Source organism: Podarcis raffonei, chromosome 1 (genome assembly GCF_027172205.1).
Source record: "Podarcis raffonei isolate rPodRaf1 chromosome 1, rPodRaf1.pri, whole genome shotgun sequence".
NCBI classification, from domain to species: Eukaryota; Metazoa; Chordata; class Lepidosauria; order Squamata; family Lacertidae; genus Podarcis; species Podarcis raffonei.
Window position 1 is genome coordinate 125,465,798 of NC_070602.1, and position 24,598 is coordinate 125,490,395.

The following is a 24,598-nucleotide window of genomic DNA, read 5'->3' on the forward strand; positions in this document are numbered from 1 at the left end:
GTGTTGTGTGACAAGTACAGAGTACAATGAGATTGAGTGTTTGGGGGGGAAGGGAGGCTCGGTTAATTTCATTGTACATGGGTTGTACATTTACAATGAAGGTATTATTATTATTATTATTAAAGCCATTTGCACATAACAAAATATGTATTTTATCAAAGTAATTGTTGAACTGAAAGACAATTAAGAAGAAGTATATTAATAGTGAAATATAATTAAGAAGTATATTAATACAGTGATACCTCTGGATGCGAATGGGATCTGTTCCAGAGCCCCATTCGCATCCTGAAGCGAACGCAACCTGTGTCCGCAGGTCGCGATTCGCCGCTTCCGCACATGCGCGTGACGTCATTTTGAGTGTCTGCGCATGCGCAAGCGGCAAAACCCGGAAGTAATGTGCTCCGCTACTTCCGGGTCGCCACGGAGCGCAACCCAAAAATACTTAACCTGAAGCTACTTCAACCTGAGGCATGACTGTAGTGAAATAATTATTAAGCTCTAACTGTATGTAGGTTTTATTGTATTTGTTTTTTATCTCGTATTTTTGGAAATGTACATCCAGGTTTTTTTCCCTTTAAATTTTTTGGGGGCCCCCAAGAGAGTGGGGCCTTAAGCTATAGCTTGTTTAGCTTATACGTAAATCCGGCACTGCATTTATGCCACGGTGAGCTCCTTGTAGCAAAGTCAAGATGTAAATGTCATAAAATATGGAGTGTTGTAAGAGAGAACCTGCTGCTGCTGCTGCTTGCTCCAAAGTGCAGTAATCTGGACCTCACTTTAGCAAGCAAATATTGCCATTGCTTTGCGATTGACGACGTTCCCTTGAATGGGCATTTTTGTTGTTGTTTAGTCGTGTCCGACTCTTTGTGACCCTCCGGACCAGAGCACACCAGGCACTCCTGTCTTCCACTGCCTCCCGCAATTTGGTCAAACTCATGCTGGTAGCTTCGAGAACACTGTCCAACCATCTCATCCTCTGTCATCCCCTTCTCCTTGTGTCCTCCATCTTTCCCAACATCAGGGGTTTTTTTTCCAGGGAGTCTTCTCTTCTCATGAGGTGGCCAAAGTATTGGAGCCTCAGCTTCACGATCTGTCCTTCCAGTGAGCACTCAGGGCTGATTTCCTTCAGAATGGATAGGGTTGATCTTGCAGTCCATGGGACTCTCAAGAGTCTCCTCCAGCACCATAATTCAAAAGCATCAATTCTTCAGCCATCAGCCTTCTTTATGGTCCAGCTCTCACTTCCATACATCACTACTAGGAAAACAATAGCTTTAACTATACGGGCCTTTGTTGGCAAGGTGATGTCTCTGCTTTTTATGCATGGGCATAGCCATGATTTATGTTGGGTGTGTGTGTGCAAGACACCCACCATCCTCTGTCTAGCAGATTCGGGATGAAATGTTTTAAATTATTTCCTTTTGACCCCAAGGGCTCGGAACGATCTGTCAAAACCTTTCTACAATTTCCACTTTTATTTTTTATTTGTTTACTATATTTTTGGGGGGCGGCAGCTGCTCCCCCCCCGTTGCCGCTACACCCTTGGTAAGGTAGGCGATGCTACCTCGTCAGTGCCCATCCAATATAAAAAACAAACAAACACAAGATTGCGCGAAAGCAGACTTTGCAGAGGAAGAGGAACAAAGCTGGCATCTCCGAGGTCTTTCCTGTAACCAGCCTTTTCTTGCAGAGGAATCTGCAGAGCGATTCAAATCTCAGCGAGAAATTAATCCACGGAGCGATGAGTTTCCCTGGAGGAGCGAGGGGAGGACAAATCCCGCACTCCTCCCGCACCAACAGCAGTGTGAAAATAGTCACACACCAGTTTCCCGGAAGAGGCTCCCAGCAAAGCACTAACCTTCCAAAACTCACGTGGCGTTTGCAGTCTGGGAGGGACAGTCACAGAAAGAAAGAAAAAGTTCCTGTTGTCGGAAGTCTCAGGTTTGTTTTGCCTCCGCGCTTTGCAGATTTTGGCGCAGTTGCTGCCTGGTCGGATGCTGCAAACCAGAGATACTAGTATTGGTTAATAGCAAAATACCCTGAAACTGCTCTGCTAGCCGACCAGGCTTGTTTCCAACATTGTAAGTAGACCACCAGTTAGTCTAGATACAGTTCTGTCTTAATTTTGGGGATTCGTACGGCAGCCCTCCCTCCCCCCAGCTTGGGTTTGCTGTATAATTTTACCCGATCATACATGCCGCGATCAAATAAGATAGACGTACTGAAACAAAAGTCTCATTGTTTTCTTCCTTATACTGAAATCATTTCGAGCAAAATATGTTTTAAAAGTGAAAACAACGCAGTCAGTGCAATCCTGTACGAGTCTACTCAAAAAGTAAGGCACACATTGTTCAGTGGAGCCTATTCCCTTATATGGGGATATAGGGCACTGAGATAAAAGGGTAATTGGTATCAAAAAAGAGAAAACAATCATTTGATTTCCACGAGAAAGAGCGAATCTGTGTTAAATGTGTGTGTGTGTGGGGGGATACAGGCTGTCATTTTGATGTCAGTGGTGTTGTGGGTGCTGCAAAAAGCATCCACAAGGAGCAGTGGCGTAGCGTGGGTTGTCAGCACCCGGGGCAAGGCAAGTAATTTGCGCCCCCTAACCCGTGGATTTGCGCCCCCTAACCCCCAGATGTTGCGGCCGGCCCCCCCCGCACCCCCCACACTACGCCACTGACAAGGAGCACTGACCCCATTTTTAAACAATCGTCTGGAAGCATCTAGATTGCAACCTAAATTTGGCATTTAATCTATAACAATGTGGAAAATTTCATAGCACAACTGCACCTGGTCAAGATGGGCTTGCTAGGCAGAATTGCATGGTGCAGATCGTAATTTATGACAGTGTTACTTACACATGTGCATGTCTGTATATGTACTCTCCAGAAGGGGTGTCCAATTTTAGCTTCCCAGTGCACAGAGAGACAGGGATTTAAAGCCACATAGCAGTGTTCTTCCAACCTGGCTGTTTCTGGACTACAATTCCCATCATCCCTGACCACTGGGCTTGCTAGGTAGGGATGATGAGAGTTGTAGTCCAAAAACAGCCAGAGACCTGTGTGGTGGTGTCATATGCTATGGTTTGCATCCACAAGATTCGTGTGAATGTCAGCATGGAAACAAATGCTTTCATGTAGGGATTTTTCCCCGGGCTAAGGGATATTGTGAAGTGACTGGAAGCGGTTTCCTCCTGTTGAGAGAGAAGGAACACTTTGACATCACCATTGGAGAATGCTACCGGTACCTTGCCTGTTCTGTTGGAATTAAGGAGTATCCTTTTATTACAGGGGCGAAAATGACTTCTGGCAGAACTGGCTTGCGTCTGGCTGCTTGTTTGCTAAACATTTCAGAAGGAAGAAGAAAGGACATTGTTGAGAAAGTAGCAAGAGCTGCGGTTTGTGAGGATAATGGTAAGAATAATGTGGATCTACTCCAAATATGGGACACGGGTGGCGCTGTGGGTTAAACCACAGAGCCTAGGACTTGCCGATCAGAAGGTCGGCGGTTCGAATCCCCGCAACGGGGTGAGCTCCCGTTGCTCTGTCCCTGCTCCTGCCAACTTAGCAGTTCAAAAGCACGTCAAAGTGCAAGTAGATAAATAGGTACCGCTCCAGCGGGAAGGTAAACGGCGTTTCCGTGCGCAGCTCTGGTTGGCAGAAGCGGCTTAGTCATGCTGGCCGCATGATCTGGAAGCTGTCTGCGGACAAACGTTGGCTCCCTTGGCCAATAAAGCGAGGATCTAATATGCACTTTCTTTATAATTTCTCGTTTTAGAATAGCTCAAGCATATTTTTTATTTTTTATCTTTAGGATATCTCAAACATGAAAATGCTTTTAAACCCTCAGGTTGCATATTAATGTCATCATCCTGCACTTAAAGGGTAAAGGTAAAGGGACCCCTGACCATTAGGTCCAGTCGTGGCCGACTCTGGGGTTGCGGCGCTCATCTCGCTTTTTTGGCCAAGGGAGCCGGCGTACAGCTTCTGGGTCATGTGGCCAGCATGACTAAGCCACTTCTGGCGAACCAGAGCACCACACGGAAACACCGTTTACCTTCCCGCCGGAGTGGTGCCTATTTATCTACTTGCACTCTGACGTGCTTTCGAACTGCTAGGTGGGCAGGAGCAGGGACTGAGCAACGGGAGCTCACCCCGTCGTGGGGATTTGAACTGCTGACCTTCTGATTGGCAAGTCCTAGGCTCTGTGGTTTAACCTACAGCGCCACCCGCGTCCCTTCCCTTTATCTTTACCTTACTCCAAATATACCTGGTCTAGCCAAAATTAAAACATCTGCAACAGTTCTAGGCACGTTTGCTTAGAATTCCACTGAACTCTTCTTTGGAACTTAAGCATGTGTGGAATAAGTTTGTCCAGTTGGTTGAGACAAGGGATAAGGCCTTTCCTATAGTGGTGTGGAGGAGCCCTGTGGAATGCACTTGGCTAGCCCACCCTCGGTATTGCCTGTGGAAGGAGCCTTATCCATCTTCATGCACATAGGCCTCTGTCTGATGCGCAACCAGTGTTTGTTTGAAGGGGACCAATGCCAGTGCAAAGAGTGCACATAGGTGTCAGGCGGCAGTAGTCAGCTCCCATGGCTGGTTTCCAGGAACGTACAAGACAAGGAAAAGTTCTTACCATCTGCTTTTTATTCAGTATTTAGAGTTTGGATTTGGATTTGATATCCCGCTTTATCACTCCCCTAAGGAGTCTCAAAGTGGCTAACAATCTCCTTTCCTTTCCTCCCCCACAACAAACACTCTGTGAGGTGAGTGGGGCTGAGAGACTTCAAAGAAGTGTGACTTGCCCAAGGTCAGCCAGCAGCTGCATGTGGAGGAGCAGGCAATCGAACCCGGTTCCCCAGATTACGAGTCTACCGCTCTTAACCACTACACCACACTGGCTTTATTTACAGAGAGAGGCTTGGAACACAGCCGCTTAGGATAACGGTGTTGTCCCGAGTGACTCTCCACACTTCTTTTCTCCCACTTCCTCATTCGTCATTTTCATCATCTCCCCTACAGGTGGTGCTGAAGGCCCTCTGAGTCCTTTGCTCTCCTCCTTTCAAGGCTTGCCAGATTCTGGGAGGGGGTGGTGTCTCGAATGCTTTCCAAAGGCACTGTGTCCGTCAGCTGTTGCCCCTCTGGTGCTTTCTCTTCCTCCTCTTCCTCCTCTCCCATTATTTCCCAGCTTTCCTCCTCACCTGCCTCTGAGCTGTGACCTCCCTCAAACCCCTGTTATAATTCTGAACTGTCTCCTTCTTCTCTGGAAGGGTCAGGCTGGGGAGGCGGTCTCCACCATTCCTCCTCTGCCCAGACCCTGACAATAGGACAGCCTGCCCTGGGATGCAAACCCTGACGGTGGAGGGAGCCTTATGTGAGCAGGATCCCCTTCAGACTGATGCTGACTGGATGTGACCTGTTCTTTCATGGGAGCCCCTCCATGCAGTCATACTTGAATGCCAAAAGTACTTAGGAGAGATCCAAAACTGTGTATTGACAGAAAAGGGCAGACATCAGTTAGCTGGAGTGAATAAGTTCCGTATTTGTTGCTCTATAAGATGCACCAGACCATAAGATGCACCTAGTTTTTGGAGGAGGAAAACAAGAAAAAAAATATTCTGAATCCCAGAAGCCAGAACAGCAAGAGGCTTGGGGCGGCAGCCTGTCGCCCGAAGCAGGGGGAGCCCTCCGGAGGGCTCCCCGTGCTTCGGGCGAGTGTTCGCAAGCCTTGCGCGCCCGGCGGGAGCTCCCGCCGGGCGCGCAAGACTTGGGGCGGCAGCCTGCACCCCGAAGCATGCAGAGCCCTCCGGAGGGCGCCCCGTGCTTCGGGCAGGTGTGCGCAAGGCTTGGGGCGGCAGCCGCGGCTGGGGGGGGGGAATAAATTTTTTTTATTCATTTCCCCCCCCAAAAAACGAGGTGCGTCCTATGGGCCGGTGCGCCCTATAGAACGAAAAATACGGTATCTGTCCATGTAGTCCAGCATTATCTGCTCTGGCTATCAGTGGCTCCCTAGGGTCTCAGTCTTTCCCATTACCTGCAACTTCAGGGTTGTTGATTCGGTAAGAAAATTGCACTCTGCACATTCTCAGAGGCACTTGAATGTACGTATTCCAATATTAGCCGTGGTCCTGGAAACGGATGGTGTATCTAAGCCCCCTGGCACAAATGAAGCTTTGATGAGAAAACATTAGTTGAGCTTTCAAGCTTTCCGTTCTCACCAACCCAACCAAACATTGACGTTGATGCTCCTGAAGCTCTGAAGCCGTATGTTGGGTGTGTGAAGTATGTATAGAAAGTCCTGCCTCGGGGCAGGAGCTGAGACTAAACGACACTCTTGAGTCCCTTCCAGCCCTCTGGTTTTTATGATAGCTATGGTTTGGTCAGCCATGCATTTCTGAAGTCTTCCCAAATGGCAGCCTTTGTGAAGTTTTTGGATATAGTTTGCATGAGCTGTGTTTGCACAAAAGAAGCCCGTTGATCTGTTAATCACTGACTAACACATTCTAAAACTTCGGGGTGGCGTTTTTGTTTGTGTACTTGTAAGAATTTTTTATCCTGGCATCTCTTTCAGGCTAAGTCTGAAGTTCATTGTGTGAACAAACATAGGGCAAACAGATGCAGAAGAGGACCAGCCCTCACCCGTTAATGAAGTTGCCAAGAATTGGGAATTTCAGCCAGTATGGTTTTCATAATGACAAGCCCTGGATTGTGTTGCCTATCTGTACTCTCTCAGACAGGGGTGGGGAACCTGTTGCCCCCCACATGTTGCTAGATGAAATATACTCAAGAGTGGATTTCATGCTCATTATTCAGCTCATAGTGGTGAGGAGGAATGAATGTTTCCCCAAAGTATCTGCTTTATATACATTATTTACACAATGGGCTGCACGTGATTGGCTAATTCCAGAATTCTCCTGTAGGCCAATCAGGTTGTGGATTCACTTCCATCTGGAGCTGGATTGGGTGGCTCCTGCAGACCAATCATACTGCTGCATTGTTCTAGGACCAATCAGACTGCTGCATTCTGAATCCTATTGTTCTAGGACCAATCAGACTGCTGCATTTTGGACCCTGTTCAACTCAGTACATAACACTAGACTACAATTCCCATCATCTCTGGCCACTGGCCATACTGACTGCAGCTGATGGGAGCAATATCTTTAAGGCCACAGATTGCATTGAGCAAAACTGTTCAATATTTTTCTAATCTATCATGCTTGCACCGATGTATGCTCCATTTAGTTTGCTAGAACTTATTTTGCAATCAATGGATTTAGGATCAGAATGTACCTCTTCAAAACATTAAAAAGGATATACCAAGAACTCAGGCCACAAGTTTCAATATAAGGAATAATTCCTACTCGAGAGTTGAAAAGAAAAACGTGTATATTCTGCTAAGAATAACAGTTTGAAACTAATGGTAAATTTAAACACAACGTGTAAGTACAGTAGTTTTAAGGTAAAACGTTTAAGTACAGAAATAATGTAGTTTCAAATATGCAGTGATATAGTATAAAGGTACATAAAATACCAGTACACAACAATTATTTTGTACAAGTCTCAATGGCAGTCAAAAGGAGTCCATATTATATAGAATCAGAATAAAGAATCAAATAGGGCCGAAAAGGAGTATCCGGAGTGTGAATCAGATGTACGACTCAGTAGTGGTGACCAGGACAGGGCCCTGTTTCGGAGTAAACGCCTTCTTCAGCTCGGTTTTTTGAGGGCTATAAATCTGTTGGAAGTCTGTATCATTTAATTCTTTTATGTTTCTTTTTCGACATGCGTCTTAGATAATGGAATGCTTCCAAATTTTCATGCGTTTCTCTGTGCGTTTTTCCTCTTCAAAACATAGCATGTGCTTAAGCTAAATTGGAAGTCTTTATGTGTTGTATGAAGCACAAGAAATGTTCCATTTTTTCCCTCCCCGTAGGCCAGGAGCATCTCCCAGCAACTGTGCTTAATATATTTTCTGACTATGACTATAACAGGTCCGTCATAACTATTGCAGCTCCAGTTGACAGACTGGGTAAGTTTTAAAAATATGTATTAAAATATCCCAGCTCACATTATTATTATTTTTGGCCTTTGAATGTTGTGTTTTTGAATTCAGAGTTTGCAGTTGTATACATGTTTACCTGAGAGTAAAACAGTACATTTTAAAACGCATTGCTTCTCTCAAAAAACATGCTCTGGTGTTTAGCTTCCTTGATAAATGAGGACTTTTAAAAATTCCTCAGCTGAAAAATTATATAAATGCGGTAACAAGTACCAATACAAAGGCACATATTTCCCAAAAAAAGTTGACATTTTAATCCCCTTGGTGGATGGTTGCACAAAAATCACAAACACAGAAAATTATGGTGTGACTGATCGTTTGTGACAAGAAGCTCTTGTCTGGAAGCCCTCTTAACAGTTTTTGAAAATAAATAACATTCAGTTAGATTTGAGAGGGATTTGTTGTGTAGATTTTTCCTTCAACACTGGTTTACAAGAGCCAGTTCCCCAATTAACACCACACTCCTAACCATGTCTACTCAGAATTAAATTCTATTGAATTCAATGGGAACTTATTCCCAGGTAATTTGTGTTTGGACTGCAGCAAAGGTTACTTTTGAATTCAGGCTGTGTGGTGGAGGAGGAGCAGAATAAAATATTCTTTTTTATCTTTTCTGCTAAGGACGTTCTGTAGGGATGTATACAAAGTGAATCAAAAGCAGTCTTGTCAGACAAAGTTAGCAGGAGGATGTCAGGTGGCCATAATTAACATGGTTGTGTTCAGCACTTCACTAAAAAAATACACCCTTGTAGATTGTGATTCAATAGCAAACCCTCCAAGATACCAAGTGGGCTATTTTGTTAGTATATTTTTAAAGTGTGTTTGTTGCATATAATAAGAACCCTGCTTCAAGGTGGGTAGATTTGTAAGAGTCGTAAGAGCTTCACATTTCTCCCAAAATTAGTGCTTTGTGTAAATGAGAAAGAGGACTTACCTTATCCCTGTCACTAGAAACAGTCGCAAGGGGCGGGAGGGAGTTTGTCTATGTTTTTTCTTTGTGTGTGAATGTTTTTAATTAAAACATATTTGGGGCAAGAGTGGCTAAGATTTAGTTTTCCTTTTCAGATTTAGTTAATAATGGGTTTGATAAAGTTTCTTTCACCCTCTTTGTGTTTTGTTAGGCAGGTCTGTCGTTGCTGCCTGTGTGGAGGCTTTTGCTTCAATAGATATGGCGGAACATTCTGGAATCCACCCTTGCCTTGGTGCAGTAGACCTGGTGCCCATTTACCCGTTGTCAGGTGTCGATGTGGAAGAGTGCGGAACAGTGGCTCGAAGTAAGCAGAACCTGAACATCCTTCACAGGCGGGGGTAGTCAATGTTGCGACCTCAATATGTGGTTGGTTGGACTCCAACTCCCATCATCCCCAGCCACCATGGCCTTTGGTCAGGGATGATGAGAGTTGTAGTCTAGCAACAACTGGAGGGCCCCATCTTGGTTGCACAAGATCTGACCCAAGGATCTGACCCGATGGATATTGGATTGTTCCTCTGTCAAAGCAGAGGCATCGCTCTAAATTAACTGGGGTAACTGTGCCCCTGAAGAACCAGGTGCACAGCCTGGGAGTCATTTTGGACTCACAGCTGTCCATGGAGGCGCAGGTTAATTCTGTGTCCAGGGCAGCTGTCTACCAGCTCCACCTGGTACGCAGGCTGAGACCCTACCTGCCCGCGGACTGTCTTGCCAGAGAGATGCATGCTCTAGTTATCTCCCACTTGGACTACTGCAATGCGCTCTGCGGGGGGCTACCTTTGAAGGTAACCCAGAAACTGCAATTAATCCAGAATGCGGCAGCTAGACTGGTGACTGGGAGTGGCCGCCGGGACCACATAACACCGGTTCTGATAGATCTGCATTGGCTCCCAGTATGTTTCCGAGCACAATTCAAAGTGTTGGTGCTGACCTTTAAAGCCCTAACTGGCCTCGGTCCTGTATACCTGAAGGAGCGTCTCCACCCCCATCGTTCAGCCCGGACACTGAGGTCCAGCTCCGAGGGCTTTCTGGCGGTTCCCTCATTGCGAGAAGTGAGGTTGCAGGGAACCAGACAGAGGGCCTTTTCGGTAGTGGCGCCCGCCCTGTGGAATGCCCTCCCTTCAGATGTCAAGGAAATAAGCAGCTATCTTCTCTTTAAAAGACATCTGAAGGCAGCCCTGTTTAGGGAAGTTTTTTAATATTTAATGCTGTATTGTTTTTAACACTTGATTGGAAGCCACCCAGAGTGGCTGGGGAAACTCAGCCGGATGGGCGGGGTATAAATAATAAATTATTTATTTATTTATTTATTTATTATTATTATTAGGGGTAGGGCGAGGTGGCACTCTGCAAATGTTCTTGGGATTCAAACTCCCGCCAAGTCCAGCCAGCATGAGCCATCGTCAGTGGTGATGGGAATTGAAGTCTAACAACAAGTGGAGGGGACGGCATTGGCTAACCCCATTCTGAACTGTTTAGCGCAGCTGTTTAATGTATACTCCAAAGCGTGGTTGTACAATCTACAACTGGAATGACAGCACAGCATTTTAGATAACCAATTGCCTCCTTGCTCACATATTCACACTTTCTCAGATCTGTTGCCTGCTTGTGTGTTTGTTTAACACATTAATATCCCACCCTTCACAAGAAACACCAGGGAGGTTCACAGCAGTACAAATATATGTATATATATATTAAAAACAATGTGTTAAAATACAGCCATCACAGTAAAAGCAGCCAATTCTACTAAAAGCTCTGCATTAATAACTAGCATATGCCTGGGTGCATTAGAAATGTTCTTAGCATGCATCAAATCATGTAACAAAGGCAGCACTTGCCTTATTTTTGAAGGGAGATGAGGGTGCCCACATACTGGGTAAAAAGGTAAAGGGACCCCTGACCATTAGGTCCAGTCGCGACTGACTCTGGGGTTGCGGCACTCATCTTGCTTTATTGGCCGAGGGAGCCGGCGTACAGCTTCCGAGTCATGTGGCCAGCATGACTAAGCCGCTTCTGGCAAACCAGAGCGGCGCACGGAAACACCGTTTACCTTTCCGCCGGAGTGGTACCTATTTATCTACTTGTACTTTGACATGCTTTCGAACTGCTAGGTTGGCAGGAGCAGGGACCGAGCAACGGGAGCTCACCCTGTCGCGGGGATTCGAACCGCCGATCTTCTGATCGGCAAGTCCTAGGCTCAGCGCCACCCGTGTCCCTCACATACTGGGTGCCATAATGGAAAAGGCTTTTCCTCTGGTTGTTTGTTTGTTTTCTATACCGCGCTTCATCCAAGGATCACAGGGAGGTTTACGAAAGAGCAACACAAAATTACATAACATGATAACAAACAAAAACAGTAACCCCATACACACAGTTTAAAAGGCCGTTGATTGTTTCATTAGCTAAAGTCCTGGAAGAAGAGGAATGTTTTTGCCAGGTGCCTAAGAATACGTAACAAAGGCTTGAGAGCCACCTACTCAGATTTGGCTAAGTTACTGAGACTCAACACAATTCCTTATAGGTGGGAGTTCCCACAAGGGCTATCATTCACTTACAAACAGAAGAAGGTTAAAATAAGATCACCAGAGGACTTACAAAAGTTCCAGCACGACCACGGAGAAGACCTCCAAAAAGAAGCAGCAGCTAATTGGCCTATACCCAACCCAGGTGGAGCAATACCTGCACCTTCGGAACCAGAGGAGAAAGAAGATACACCGCTCTAGGTGTAGCAGAATAGTTCAGGATGTCTCTGCGGCTACTCAGTTGGAATATAAATGGCGGAAATTCCCCGGAGAAAAGAAGGAGGTTATTTCACATATTGAAGAAAGAACAATTGGACATTATTTGCCTACAAGAAACCCATGTGACCAGGCTCCACAGGAAGGTTTTGGTAAATAAAAGATTAGGCCAAGAATTTATTTCGTCTGACAAAGTAAAGAAAAGAGGAGTGGTGATCTATGCTAAGGAGAGCCTGATACCCAAATTTCTATTTAAGGATGAACAAGGAAGAATTTTGGCAATTGAAATTCAAACCCAAGGAGAAAAAATATTGATATTAGGAATTTATGCCCCAAATGACGGGAAATCAGAATTTTTCAAGAAGCTGCATGAGACGTTGCTGGACTATCTGGACTATGCTAACATCATAATGATGGGAGATATGAATGGAGTGGTGTCTACACATATGGATAAGTCTTACAACCAAAACTTAACATCTGATGGCAGACTGCCCAAAACTTTTTTCGAACTGACTGACAATCTGGATTTGATTGACATATGGAGGACAAAGAACCCCCTAGGTAAAGAAGGAACTTTTTTCTCTGAGGCCCACCTGTCTTGGTCAAGGATCGACCAAATCTGGACCTCCAGGGGGCTGGCACCCAAGACTAAAAAGGTGGAAATCTGCCCAAAAACATGCTCCGACCACAACGCCTTGAAAATAGAACTTAGATTAACTCAACCCGGTTCCTTCAGATGGAGAATGAATGACACACTACTAAGAGATCAAGAGATTGTGAAAAAGGCCCAAAAAACATTAAAGGACTATTTTGAGATAAATCTGAATACTACAGTTGAAAAAAGAACGATCTGGGACGCAAGTAAAGCTGTTATGAGAGGGTTTCTGATACAACAGAATTCAATCAAGAAAAAACTCTGGAACGGAAAGAAGGACAAAATATTGGAGAAAATACACCAAGGAGAAAAAAAACTGAGAACCAAACCAAAGTCCAAGGAGGTGCTGAGAGAAATTAAATTCCACCAAGCAGAATACTCAAAATTGATCAATCAGGAGATTGAATGGAAAATAAAACAGATGAAGCAAAGATCTTTTGAATCAGCAAATAAATGTGGAAAGCTGCTAGCTTGGCAGCTGAAAAAAAGACAAAAGCTAAACACGATAACAAATCTAGAGATTGATGGAAGGACCGTACAGAAACCAGAAGAAATTAGGAGGTGCTTCCACAGATACTTCAAAGAACTGTATGCACAGGGGCCCCAGAAAGAATCAGAGATAGATCAATTTTTAAAGATAAATGGACTATCAAAAATAACTCAAGATAAAAGATCAATCTTGAACTCTATAATAACCATACAGGAAATTGAAGGTGCCATTCAGAATATGCAACTAGGCAAATCTCCAGGCCCGGATGGACTTACCTCCAAATATTACAAGGTTCTGAAGGACTATTTGATACAACCTTTGTTGGAGGTATGCAACCAGATTATGGATGGGAAGAGGGCACCAGAAACGTGGAAAGAAGCCTTCATCACATTGATACCTAAGTCAGAATCTGAAAAGACTCAGCTTAAAAATTACCGTCCCATCTCACTCCTAAATGTGGATTACAAAATATTTGCAGACATTTTGGCAAATAGACTTAAAAAAGTCTTAAATGAAGTAATTCATAAAGACCAAGCTGGCTTTCTCCCTGGTAGGCATTTATATGAGAACACTAGAAACATCATTGACATTTTAGAACTTTTGCAGACTAACAGGAACACAAGGGCGGTGTTAATCTTTATTGATGCGGAGAAAGCATTTGACAATATATCTTGGATGTTTATGAAGAAGAACTTGGAGGGGATGGGAGTGGGACGGGGGTTTGAGAATGGATTACATGCAATCTATTCAGAACAAAAAGCTAAATTAATAGTGAACAATGTGGTGACGGAGGAATTTAAAATTGAAAAAGGGACACGACAAGGGTGCCCTCTATCCCCTCTGTTATTTATTTCAGTCCTGGAGGTGCTATTGAATATGATCAGAGAGGACCGGTTGGTACAAGGGATAGAGGTCGGAGTGAAACAATATAAACTGAAAGCTTTTGCAGATGACCTAGTTTTGACACTGCAGGAGCCAGAATCCAGTACAAAAAGAGTTCTCGAACTTATATCTGAATTTGGTCGGGTGGCGGGATTTAGGTTGAATAAACAAAAAACTAAGGTTCTGACCAAAAATTTAACAATTACAGAAACAGAGGGGTTTCAGAGAGAAACAGAACTGAATGTGGTTAAAAAAGTGAAATACCTTGGGATCTATTTGTCCTCCAAGAATTTGAATTTATTTAAGGATAATTATGAGAAATGTTGGTTGGAAGTTAAAAAGGATTTAGAAATTTGGTCAAGATTGAAACTTTCCTTGTTGGGAAGAATTGCAGCTATAAAAATGAATGTGTTGCCGAAAATGTTATTTTTGTTTCAAACCTTACAGATCGTGGACAGAGTGGATTGCTTTGGAAAATGGCAGAAGGATATATCTAGATTTATCTGGCAGGGCAAAAAGCCCCGAATAAAGTTTAAAATATTAACAGATTCGAAAGAAAGAGGGGGGTTTGCCCTGCCGGACTTGAGGTTGTATTATGAAGCTGCAGCCTTCTGCTGGCTGAAAGATTGGTTTTTGTTGGAAAACACCGATGTCCTAGATCTGGAAGGTTTTAATAATGCTTTTGGATGGCACGCATACCTATGGTACGACAAGGTTAAAGCACATAAATTGTTTAAAAGCCACATTGTCAGAAAAGCAATTTTTGCAGTCTGGATGAAATATAAAGACTTACTAGAGAGTAAAACTCCGAGGTGGCTATCACCAGTGGAGGCCAAGGCCCGAAAAAGACCCAATATGGAGGCCTATTGGCCGAAATATTGGGAATTGACTGAAAAAATTGGAGACAATTGGAAGTTGCAGAGCCAGGACAAACTAAAAAATAAGGTGCGAGACTGGCTACATTATGCTCAAATTCAAGAGGTTTTCAAAATGGACAAAAAAGTTGGTTTCCAGGTGGAAAAGTCGAAACTAGAGACAGAATTGTTAGAACCAAAGACAAAGCTGTTATCTAGAATGTATAACTTGCTGCTTATGTGGAATTTACAGGATGAGACAGTTAAATCTGCTATGATTAAATGGGCACAGGATGTTGGACACAACATTATGTTTGAAGACTGGGAAAGGTTATGGAACACCGGAATGAAATTTACGGCCAGTACGGCCTTGAAGGAAAACATTATGAAAATGATATACCGGTGGTACATGACCCCAGTCAAGTTAGCTAAGATACATCACCTGTCTGACAATAAATGTTGGAAGTGTAAGGAAGCAGAGGGGACTTTCTTTCACCTCTGGTGGACATGCCCAAAGGTTAAGGCTTTCTGGGAAATGATTTACAATGAGTTGAAAAAGGTATTTAGGTATACCTTTCCCAAGAAACCAGAGGCCTTCCTGTTGGGCATGGTAGACCAGAAGGTGTTAAAGAAGGACAGAACTTTGTTTATGTATGCTAGTACAGCAGCAAGAATACTCATCGCAAAGAACTGGAAGACACAAGATTTACCCACGCTGGAGGAATGGCAGACGCAGTTGATGGACTACATGGAGATAGCTGAACTGACCGGCAGAATCCGAGATTTGGATGTAGAAACAATTGAGGTGGACTGGAAAAAGTTTAAAGACTACTTGCAAAAGTATTACAAACTGTATGAATCTTAAGACGGTGCATGATTTGAAAATGATACGCTTTAGCAATTATGATTAAGTAAATAGTAAACTAAGTGATAAAAGAGAAAAGGAGATAATATGAAATTGAACATGTTACGTTTATTTTAAAGGTATAAAAATTCTGACATAATACATTGAATATAGATACATAACATGTAAAAGTTACAATAAGGTATGACATAAGGTAACAAATTGCTGACATTGTTAATATAAAGAACGCAGAATCGGAAGGGGTGGGGAAGTCCAATTTGGGATTTTTGTTAAAAAAAAAAAAAATGGTTTCTTGTAAACTCCTTGTTTGTAATGTATAAAATTTGGAAAGAAACGTAATAAAAAATATTATAAAAAAAAAAAAAGAATACGTAACAAAGGCACCAGGTGAGTCTCTTTTTTTGCAAGGTAGATCTCAGCAGGCCACCAGCTAGGCCGCCATCTTCTTTGAGGTACTCAGGTCTCAGGTTGTTTAGGGTTTCTTAGGTTGACACGAGAACCTTGAACTTGGCTTGGTGGCAAATTTGTAGCCACTGCAGTTCTTTCAAAAGTGGCATTATATGTATAATAATAATAATAATAATAATAATAATAATAATAATAATAATTTATTATTTGTACCCTGCCCATCTGGCTGGGTTTCCCCAGCCACTCTGGGCGGCTTCCACAGAAACCAAAAATACACTAAAATATCACACATTAAAAAGTTCCCTGAACAGGGCTGCCTTAAGATGTCTTCTGAATGTCAGGTAGTTGTTAATCGCTTTGACATCTGATGGGAGGGCGTTCCACAGGGCGGGCGCCACTACCGAGAAGGCCCTCTGCCTGGTTCCCTGTAGCTTTGCTTCTCGCAATGAGGGAACCGCCAGAAGGCCCTCGGCGCTGGACCTCAGCGTTCGGGCAGAACGATGGAGGTGGAGACGCTCCTTCAGGTATACTGGGCCAAGGCCGTTTAGGGCTTTGAAGGTCAACACCAGCACTTTGAATTGTGCTCGGCAACGTACTGGGAGCCAATGTATGTATAGAGTAGGCACCCCCAGTCTACAGCCTAGCTGCTCTCTTAGTCTTTCTTGTTGTGTTTCTTCTCGCTCGGGGTCACCAGCATGGTGCCCATATGCCTGACACTGCCTCCTCTGGTGCTTGAGAAAAATGCCAGTAATGATTCCCTCCAAAACCCACAATGCACAACAGACTCTTTGCTTTTCCTGCTCAGTTTTTGTTGGCGCTGGCAAGGGCCTCAACTAGATTGAACACGCCTCCTCAAACCTGCCCATGTTTCGTTGGAGGCCAGGATTGGACAACCATCACTGCCTCTTCCATTCTGAACAGAGGAGAGGTGCTTCCCTGCCCCTGTCCACTAGTGTGGGGCATGCCCAGACCTGTTCATCCTGTCTCTTTTTTCTGTTTTTTTAAATAGATGTAGCATCCGTTTTGTGCTACACCACATCCCCTTGACCGCCATTTTGTGTTCTGTCATGTTCCCACGGTGGCCATTTTGTGATTGCACCCACATCACTCCTTCAAAATTCCAAAGTACCCACTGGCCCCCAAAGGCTGCCACCCCTGTTCTAGCTGTTGTACTTCCCTTCTGTTCCTCTCTTCCCTCAGATATAGCAGAGACCCTGGTCTGCCGTGTTCCCGGATGCAGCATATTTCTTTTTGGGCAAGCTCATCTCCCAGAGAAGCAAAGTCTGGTTCAAAGAAGAAAACAACTGGGATGGTTTAACCGCAGAGCTTTCAATGCAGCCACTGTTATTCCTGATGTAGGACTGTCGCCTACCTTAAGACACGGTTTAACAGGTATGAAATGATGGCAATGTTCATTGTTGCTGTTTTTGTCATGGGTAAAGGCAATCAATGTCTCTAGGACTTCACAGAGGAATATAGCCCACTCCCCAGTGGTCTGTGCCCCAAGGAGCTTACATATAAATATTGAGAATGGGAGAGAATGCAGATAAGAGACAGGTGAGTATACAAAAAACTGAGAGAGGGAAGATAGGAAGACTAATAAGGGATTAAAGTTGCATAGGCTTGCTGCCCAGTCTTTGCTTACTTGGAACGTCACAGAGTTCATTAGAACTTATTCCCAAGCCAATTGCACTTGCGTGTCGAGATCCCGCAGCCACCTCCTCGTTGGAAATAACTCAGACAAGGACATGGATATTAGGTTTATGTTATTGGGCAAATTTTGGCCACAACTTTATTGAAATTACAGACTGTGAGCGGTATTGGCTTAGGCATTGATTGGACCTGACTATATCTGACTCCCGCCCATGTTGTGCAGTAAGGGTAAGCCACCAGTAGGGGGAGCCCTGTTGATGCGAACCAACTCAAGCTCCCCCTGGTGTTCCCGTCAGGGTCGTGTCAAGGCCTTAGCCCACCAGCCGGGCTTCAGACTAGATCAACACCCCCGGATTCCTTTAACGGAATACCCTTAAGCATGGAGGGGCAGGTGATGGCCACACTTCCCCTCCCCCACACAAGGTCAAACAATGCCTAACCGCAACCCTAGCAAAGTTGTGACAATTACTACAAGGTAGGTGAAAACCATGTGGCCAGTGCCCATCTGCCAAGTGGAAAAATTCCTACCAGGACCCTCGGACAACCAAGGCGACCAACCCAAGTCCATAGCAAGGCCATTGCCTAACCTGTAAGAAGGAGGGAGGGCGGGTGATTAAGGAAGCGAGCCAAAAAGGAAGTCCTCTGGCTCGCTCCTCAGTTTAAACGGCCCCGGCCACGCCCCCTGGCCAATGGATTGGCTGGCCGGGCTCTGACGTGACCAGGATCCCCCAGGCAACAGGGGACAGAGTCCCCCCCCCTGGTGGGGAGTGGGTGGCCACGTGGTCCACCGCAACTCCTCCCCACTGGGAAGTGGAGCGGATTTGTAGGACTGAAGTCTTAGGCTTTTGAGATGGGTCTGGGGAATAAAGTGCCATTCAAAAGGACTGGGGAGAGGACAACTTGTGGGGGTGTTGAGGAAGAGAGAGCACCAAGAAGCAACAGGAAATGCATAGAGTTATTTAAGAGCAGAAGACCTCGAGGCACCTGGCAGTTTTTTGCTCTTAATTTGATGTAGGCTGTGATAATAAATAATAATAATAAAATTTTATTTATATCCCGCCCTCCCCAGCCGAAGCCGGGCTCAGAGCGGCTAACAACAGTAAAATAATACAGCATTCTAAAATCAATTTATTATAAAATCAGTTCAGATCAAATTAATGGCAACCATTAATGGTCACAAATCAATTAATCTATTCCAGCGTAAGCAATATTTTGTGTTGTATCCCTTCAGGTAACTCCAGAACCTTCTTGAAGTCTATTTTTTGAAAAAGAAACCAATAAATGATTGTCTCTTAAAACAGGGGTGGAGGAACTGTGACCCCTAGAGATGTTGTTGGACTCCAACTCCCATCATCAATAACCATGGGCTGTCTTCACTGGGAACTGATGGGAACTGGAATCCAACAGCATTTGGAGGGTCACGGTTTCCCTATCCCTGTCTTATAAGATGCATTTTGAGTGTTGTGTATCTTAAGTCCTTGTTTATAGATGTGAGACCTGGAAGGGCATTACCAAACGGGGGAACAACTACAAAAATCCCAGAATTCCTGGAGTGGCTGAAGAACCCTCTTTTGGGCTACGCTGCATTTTGTTGTTGTTGTTTATTCATGTCCGACTCTTCGTGACCCCATGGACCAGAGCATGCCAGGCACTCCTGTCTTCCACTGCCTCCCGCAGTTTGGTCAAACTCATGCTGGTAGCTTTGAGAACACTGTCCAACCATCTCGTCCTCTGTCATCCCCTTCTCCTTGTGCCCTCCATCTTTCCCAACATCAGGGTCTTTTCCAGGGAGTCTTCTCTTCTCATGAGGTGGCCAAAGTATTGGAGCCTCAGCTTCACGATCTGTCCTTCCAGTGAGCACTCAGGGCTGATTTCCTTAAGAATGGATCGGTTTGATCTTCTTGCAGTCCATGGGACTCTCCAGAGTCTCCTCCAGCACCATAATTCAAAAGCATCAATTCTTTGGCGATCAGCCTTCTTTATGGTCCAGCTCTCACTTCTATACATCACTACTGGGAAAACCATAGCTTTAACTATACGGACCTTTGTTGGCAAGGTGATGTCTCTGCTTTTTAAGATGCTGTCTAGGTTTGCCATCGCCTTTCTCCCAAGAAGCAGACGTCTTTTAATTTCGCGGCTGCTGTCACCATCTTTGGCTGCTGTCGCCATCTGCATTGCCAGTAGGCAAATTGCCCATTTAAATAATTTGCACAACATTAATTGTCAGCAATAATAGGGGGTTAAATCACCTGACTTCTTCGTTTCCATGTGAGTTTACAATTGGTCATCATGTGGTCAACAGCAGTCCGTTGCAGCCATTCTTGAGCATGTACTATCAAGCATTTGGGTACCATTGATTTCTTTTCTTTTCACGCCCCACAATATCAATGGGGCTTGTTTCGTACCCTGGATTGTGCCCAGTAAACTATTTCAAATGTTTTGAAAGGAGGACTGATGAGGCATTGCTACAATCCATTGAAGAGATTTGGTTAAATATTTAATAGAGAATGGGGTAGATATCAAGAGAATAACAGTAATTATTCTCCTATTGACCCACTTAGAATTAACCTACTTAAAAAACGCTCTGCATAGAACAAAGCTCCTTATGTACTTTGATTGAATAATCCAATTTTTTTTTAAATCCTGTTTCTTCAGACGTCATTCTGCCGCAAGAATACTTAAACCAGTTATTATTGCCAGTGCTGTCACACTCATACTGCATTTGCGTTTGTGAGAAAGGAACACACACCAGATGTTAATTAGTGCATTTGTTTTTATTTTCCCTCTACCTCAACAATTTGGCCTTGAGGGTTTGTGTTCTTTTTTTTTTGCTGTAAAGATCTTTGTTTCTATCCAGGCTCTGGCTCATAAACTACAAAGACAATGAGTCAGAACTCCAAGGAGGAAAGGAAAAGAAAAGACCTCGGAGAAATATTAAACTTTCACACTCTTTTTTTCATCATGAACAATTTGCAATGATGATTTATCCCTGGTGGAGTTTCTCCCCTTCCTTCTTTCACGTTGCTTACGAAGAGGCAGATATAAAACTGCTTTTCACTGGAGAATAGGTCTCGTGTGCAGTACCTTTGATTTATTTACTAGAGTCACCACTGGCTGACTTCTATTTGCACCGAGGTAGCTCAGCACTCAGTGTGAGAAACAGACTTTGCTCTGCAACTTCCCTTCTCCTGGAATGCCCTTCCAGAGCATTTATGTAAAAGCTTGGGAACTGCAGGCCCTGGGGGGAGGCATATGCCCTCCTCCAGACCTTTATTTGCAGTCCTGGGAAGTTTCTCTAGGCCATAAAACTCACCAGGCCTGCTATGGACTCTTCTTGGGTTTGCTGGATCCAACTACAGTCGTACCTTGGTTGCCAAACGCCTTGGAACTTGTACGTTTCGGCTCCCGGAAACCAGAAGGACTGTTCCGGTTTTCAAATGATTTTCAGAAGCCAGACATCCGGCGTGGCTTCTGCGGCTTCCAATTGGCTACAGGATGCTCCTGCAGCCAATCAGAAGCCGTGACTTGGTTTTTGAGTGGTTCCGGGAGTTGAATGGACTCCCAGAATGCATTCTGTTCGAGAACCAAGGTACAACTGTACTACTCAATCTCTTGATAAAGAATACTGAATATTGCCTGGTGTATAAGTGAAGGATTAGCCAAAGTCCTTTCCCGAGGCTTAGAAACTACTCGACCGTATCTGAAGAGTAGATGCAGAAGCCAAACCAACCTAACAACCATTAATTTCGACTCACACCGGTGGCTCATTTTTTTATCATTTCAGGGGTCGGGGCCAGCCCTTACGTGATGAATTGCAACGTGACTGTCGACACGCAAGACTTGGCTACGGCCAAGGCGATCGCAGGCTCCGTCCGGGGCAGTAGTGCCAGAGGCCTGAAGGGCGTGCAGTCGATGGCTTTCCCACACAACGGGCAAATCGAAATAGCGTGCAACGTGGAAAGCTTTGACGACCATGACGGCAGGTGGGCCGCGGGCGACAAATCGGGATATGTTTCCTACAGCATTCTCGGGAGAACGTATCACTACGTGTCGCCTTGGCTGATAGAAGCTTCCATTAAGAAGTCAGCCAGAGACCGCGGAGTGAGAACTGTTGGCACCGCGCTGGTTGGGTTCACACCAGAGGAATGCGCACGATGTGCTGCCTACGCATTGACAAGCGGTGTCCATGAATTCTGGAGGATGCGGGGCGGCGTTTTCATGTGATAGCCTTGCTGTTTGCTGGCTTTAAATCGGGAAGAACCTCAGATCTTGGTGTCACACCCACTCTTGTCCCACTCCGTGATCCTCAAATATTTTTGCCTGACTGGAACGCATCATTGACCTCTGCCTCTGCCTCTGGCTTGCCTGTAGGGAGGAAGGAACGGGTTGTGTCAGATTGTGTGTGAATTAGCCTACTGTACAAAGGTAAAAAATTACACTAATCGCTGTGCCCAGTTTTACCTTTGGCCACCACTGGTATGAAATTCCCAGAAACCTGCTGTCAGGCTGAAAACCATTCCTGATCACTGTTTAAAATTCTACTCCTTGTTAATTCCAAGGCAACCTTTGGGGGCCAGGAGACGAATGTATCCTGGCAAGGTAGAAATAAATTGAAATACTTGATTGTCACTTGTACAACTTGTATACAGTGAGTTTACATGAGCACCCCCCACTCAGCTCTCTTAGTCTTAATTCCCCTCGTTTACTGACGCACACCCACCAAACCCGAAAGTCAGTTGCCCTGTTGTTATCTTTTCATTCACCAACCTAACAGCCCATGGATAGAAGCTGTTCTTTACCCTGTTGGTGTGACTAATCATGCTTCTATATCTTTTGCCCGAAGGTGGAAGATCAAGAAAGTGCCGGCCAGGGTGTGAATCATCCCTGAGAATTTTCCTCACTCTCCTGAGCCAATGTTCTTCCGCTATTTCATCCAGCGGATTCACGGGACAGCCCATAATATCTTGTGCTGTATTCACCACCCTCTGTAGGCACTTCCTATCAGTTGATGTCTAACCAGCGCACCACACCATGATGCAGTATGAAAGGACACTTTATATGTGGATTTTAATTAGAGTGTATCCAACTAACACTTTGCTCAGAATTAGGACATCCTGGATTAGGCCAGAATTTCATCCTTTTTTCACAGTGGCCAACCAGATGCCTATGGGAAGTCTGTAAGCAGGACTTGAGTGCAACAGTCCTCATTTGTGATTTTCAGCGACTTGTGTTCCAAGGCGTATGACCTCTGAGAGTGTTACCTACTGAGCTTGGATCCTAGAACAATAGGCAGGTTGGATCCTAGAAGGCAACAACCTGATTGGTCTGCAGGAGCAGCCCAATCAGGCTCCAGGAGGAAGTGAATCAGCAACCTGATTGGCCTGCAGGAACAGTCCAATCAGCCAATCACATGGGACCCATTGTGTAAATAATGTATATATAGCCAGAGGTTTTTGGGGAAAGCACTCATTCACTGTTTGCCACGAGCTGAAATAAAGAACATGAAATCAACACTCAACTCTTGAGTATATTTCAGAGACACTAGGAAAAGCAGAAAAACATATGTGATTTGGAAAGTTGCCCCAAAACCTAGCTAGTGGTTCCAGCACAATCACAAGTTCTTGATTCTCCAGGAGCAATGGGTGGCAAAGGGATGGACTCCAGAGAGTCTTGGCTGGAACCTCAGTGGGCCAGATGGGGAGGCTTCGCAGACTGGAACTGGCCATAGGGCAGCAGTTCCCTCACCCCTGTCCTAGAGCCTCACTCCTCCCTTTCTTCTTGTGCCTCATCCGTGCCAAAGAGGCTGCATGGGAGCAGCAAATATGGTAGCCAACTTGATACCCTCCACATTTCATTGTGCAACAGCTCCCATCATCCCTGACCGCATGAGCTGGGGCTGATGCAATCTGGACTCCCGACGACAACTGGAGCACCAAAGTATCTCCCTGGAGGTTAATCTTGGTTTATCACGTCCCCCTTGGGAGGCTGTTGCGTTGACAGCGATAAAACCCAAGAGCAAGCAAGAATCCCTGGTATAATTATTGGGGGAAATGGCTTGCGCTTCCATGATGCCTCTTTAGGGTGTGTCCCTTTAGAGCAATGTTGTTGTTTAGTCATTTAGTCATGTCCGATTCTTCGTGACCCCATGGACCAGAGCACGCCAGGCACTCCTGTCTTCCACTGCCTCCCGCAGTTTGGTCAAACCCATGCTGGTAGCTTCGAGAAGACTGCCCAACCATCTCATCCTCTGTCGTCCCCTTCTCCTTGTGCCCTCCATCTTTCCCAACATCAGGGTCTTTTCCAGGGAGTCTTCTCTTCTCATGAGGTGGCCAAAGTATTGGAGCCTCAGCTTCACGATCTGCCCTTCCAGTGAGCTGATTCAGGGCTGATTTCCTTCAGAATGGATAGGTTTGATCTTCTTGCAGTCCCATGGGACTCTCCAGAGTCTCCTCCAGCACCATAATTCAAAAGCATCAATTCTTTGGCGATCAGCCTTCTTTATGGTCCAGCTCTTACTTCCATACATCACTACTGGGAAAACCATAGCTTTAACTATACGGACCTTTGTTGGCAAGGTGATGTCTCTGCTTTTTAAGATGCTGTCTAGGTTTGTCATAGCTTTTCTCCCAAGAAGCAGGCGTCTTTTAATTTCGTGACTGCTGTCCCCATCTGCAGTGATCATGGAGCCCAAGAAAGTAAAATCTCTCACTGCCTCCATTTCTTCCCCTTCTGTTTGCCAGGAGGTGATGGGACCAGTGGCCATGATTTTCATTTTTCCCCGTTTTTTTAGAGCTACCTATCATCCAAAAATAGAAGATTTGCCTTTGCATTCAGAAGCTATTTAAGGCAGTGGCCGTATTGTGAACCGGCAAATCCCACAAATTACCTATTTGATGTGTGCAAAATTGACTATTACTACAAGATGTGGTGGTGACTCGGAGGCGTTTGACTATTCCGGGAGGATAACAAGGCTAAACGTGGAAGCAATTGCCTGTTCTCCACACTTTCGCTTTTGCATC

General features: G+C 44.9%; 1 protein-coding gene and 1 long non-coding RNA gene across 4 annotated transcripts in view; one reads left to right on the forward strand and one right to left on the reverse strand.

Annotated features, from left to right (window-relative positions):
* Nucleotides 1-24,598, reverse strand: part of LOC128399731 (uncharacterized) — a 212,623-nt gene that overhangs the window by 162,348 nt on the left and 25,677 nt on the right. The window lies entirely within an intron of this gene.
* FTCDNL1 (formiminotransferase cyclodeaminase N-terminal like) lies at nucleotides 1,828-21,860 on the forward strand. 3 transcript variants are annotated; one of them, XR_008327257.1, is made up of 6 exons: nucleotides 1,828-2,081; nucleotides 3,294-3,416; nucleotides 7,939-8,034; nucleotides 9,186-9,338; nucleotides 17,127-17,625; nucleotides 18,407-18,831. XR_008327257.1 is itself a non-coding variant. In XM_053361356.1 (6 exons), the coding sequence occupies exons 2-6, from the start codon at nucleotides 3,302-3,304 to the stop codon at nucleotides 21,801-21,803; spliced, it is 996 nt and encodes a 331-aa protein (XP_053217331.1). In that variant the 5' UTR covers nucleotides 1,828-2,081; nucleotides 3,294-3,301; the 3' UTR covers nucleotides 21,804-21,860. The 3 variants fall into 3 exon arrangements, 2 of the variants coding, with proteins under 2 accessions (XP_053217331.1, XP_053217340.1); XM_053361356.1 differs by lacking the exon at nucleotides 18,407-18,831 and adding an exon at nucleotides 21,364-21,860 and having other exon boundaries at nucleotides 17,127-17,318; XM_053361365.1 differs by lacking the exon at nucleotides 18,407-18,831 and adding an exon at nucleotides 21,364-21,860 and having other exon boundaries at nucleotides 1,828-1,941; nucleotides 17,127-17,318.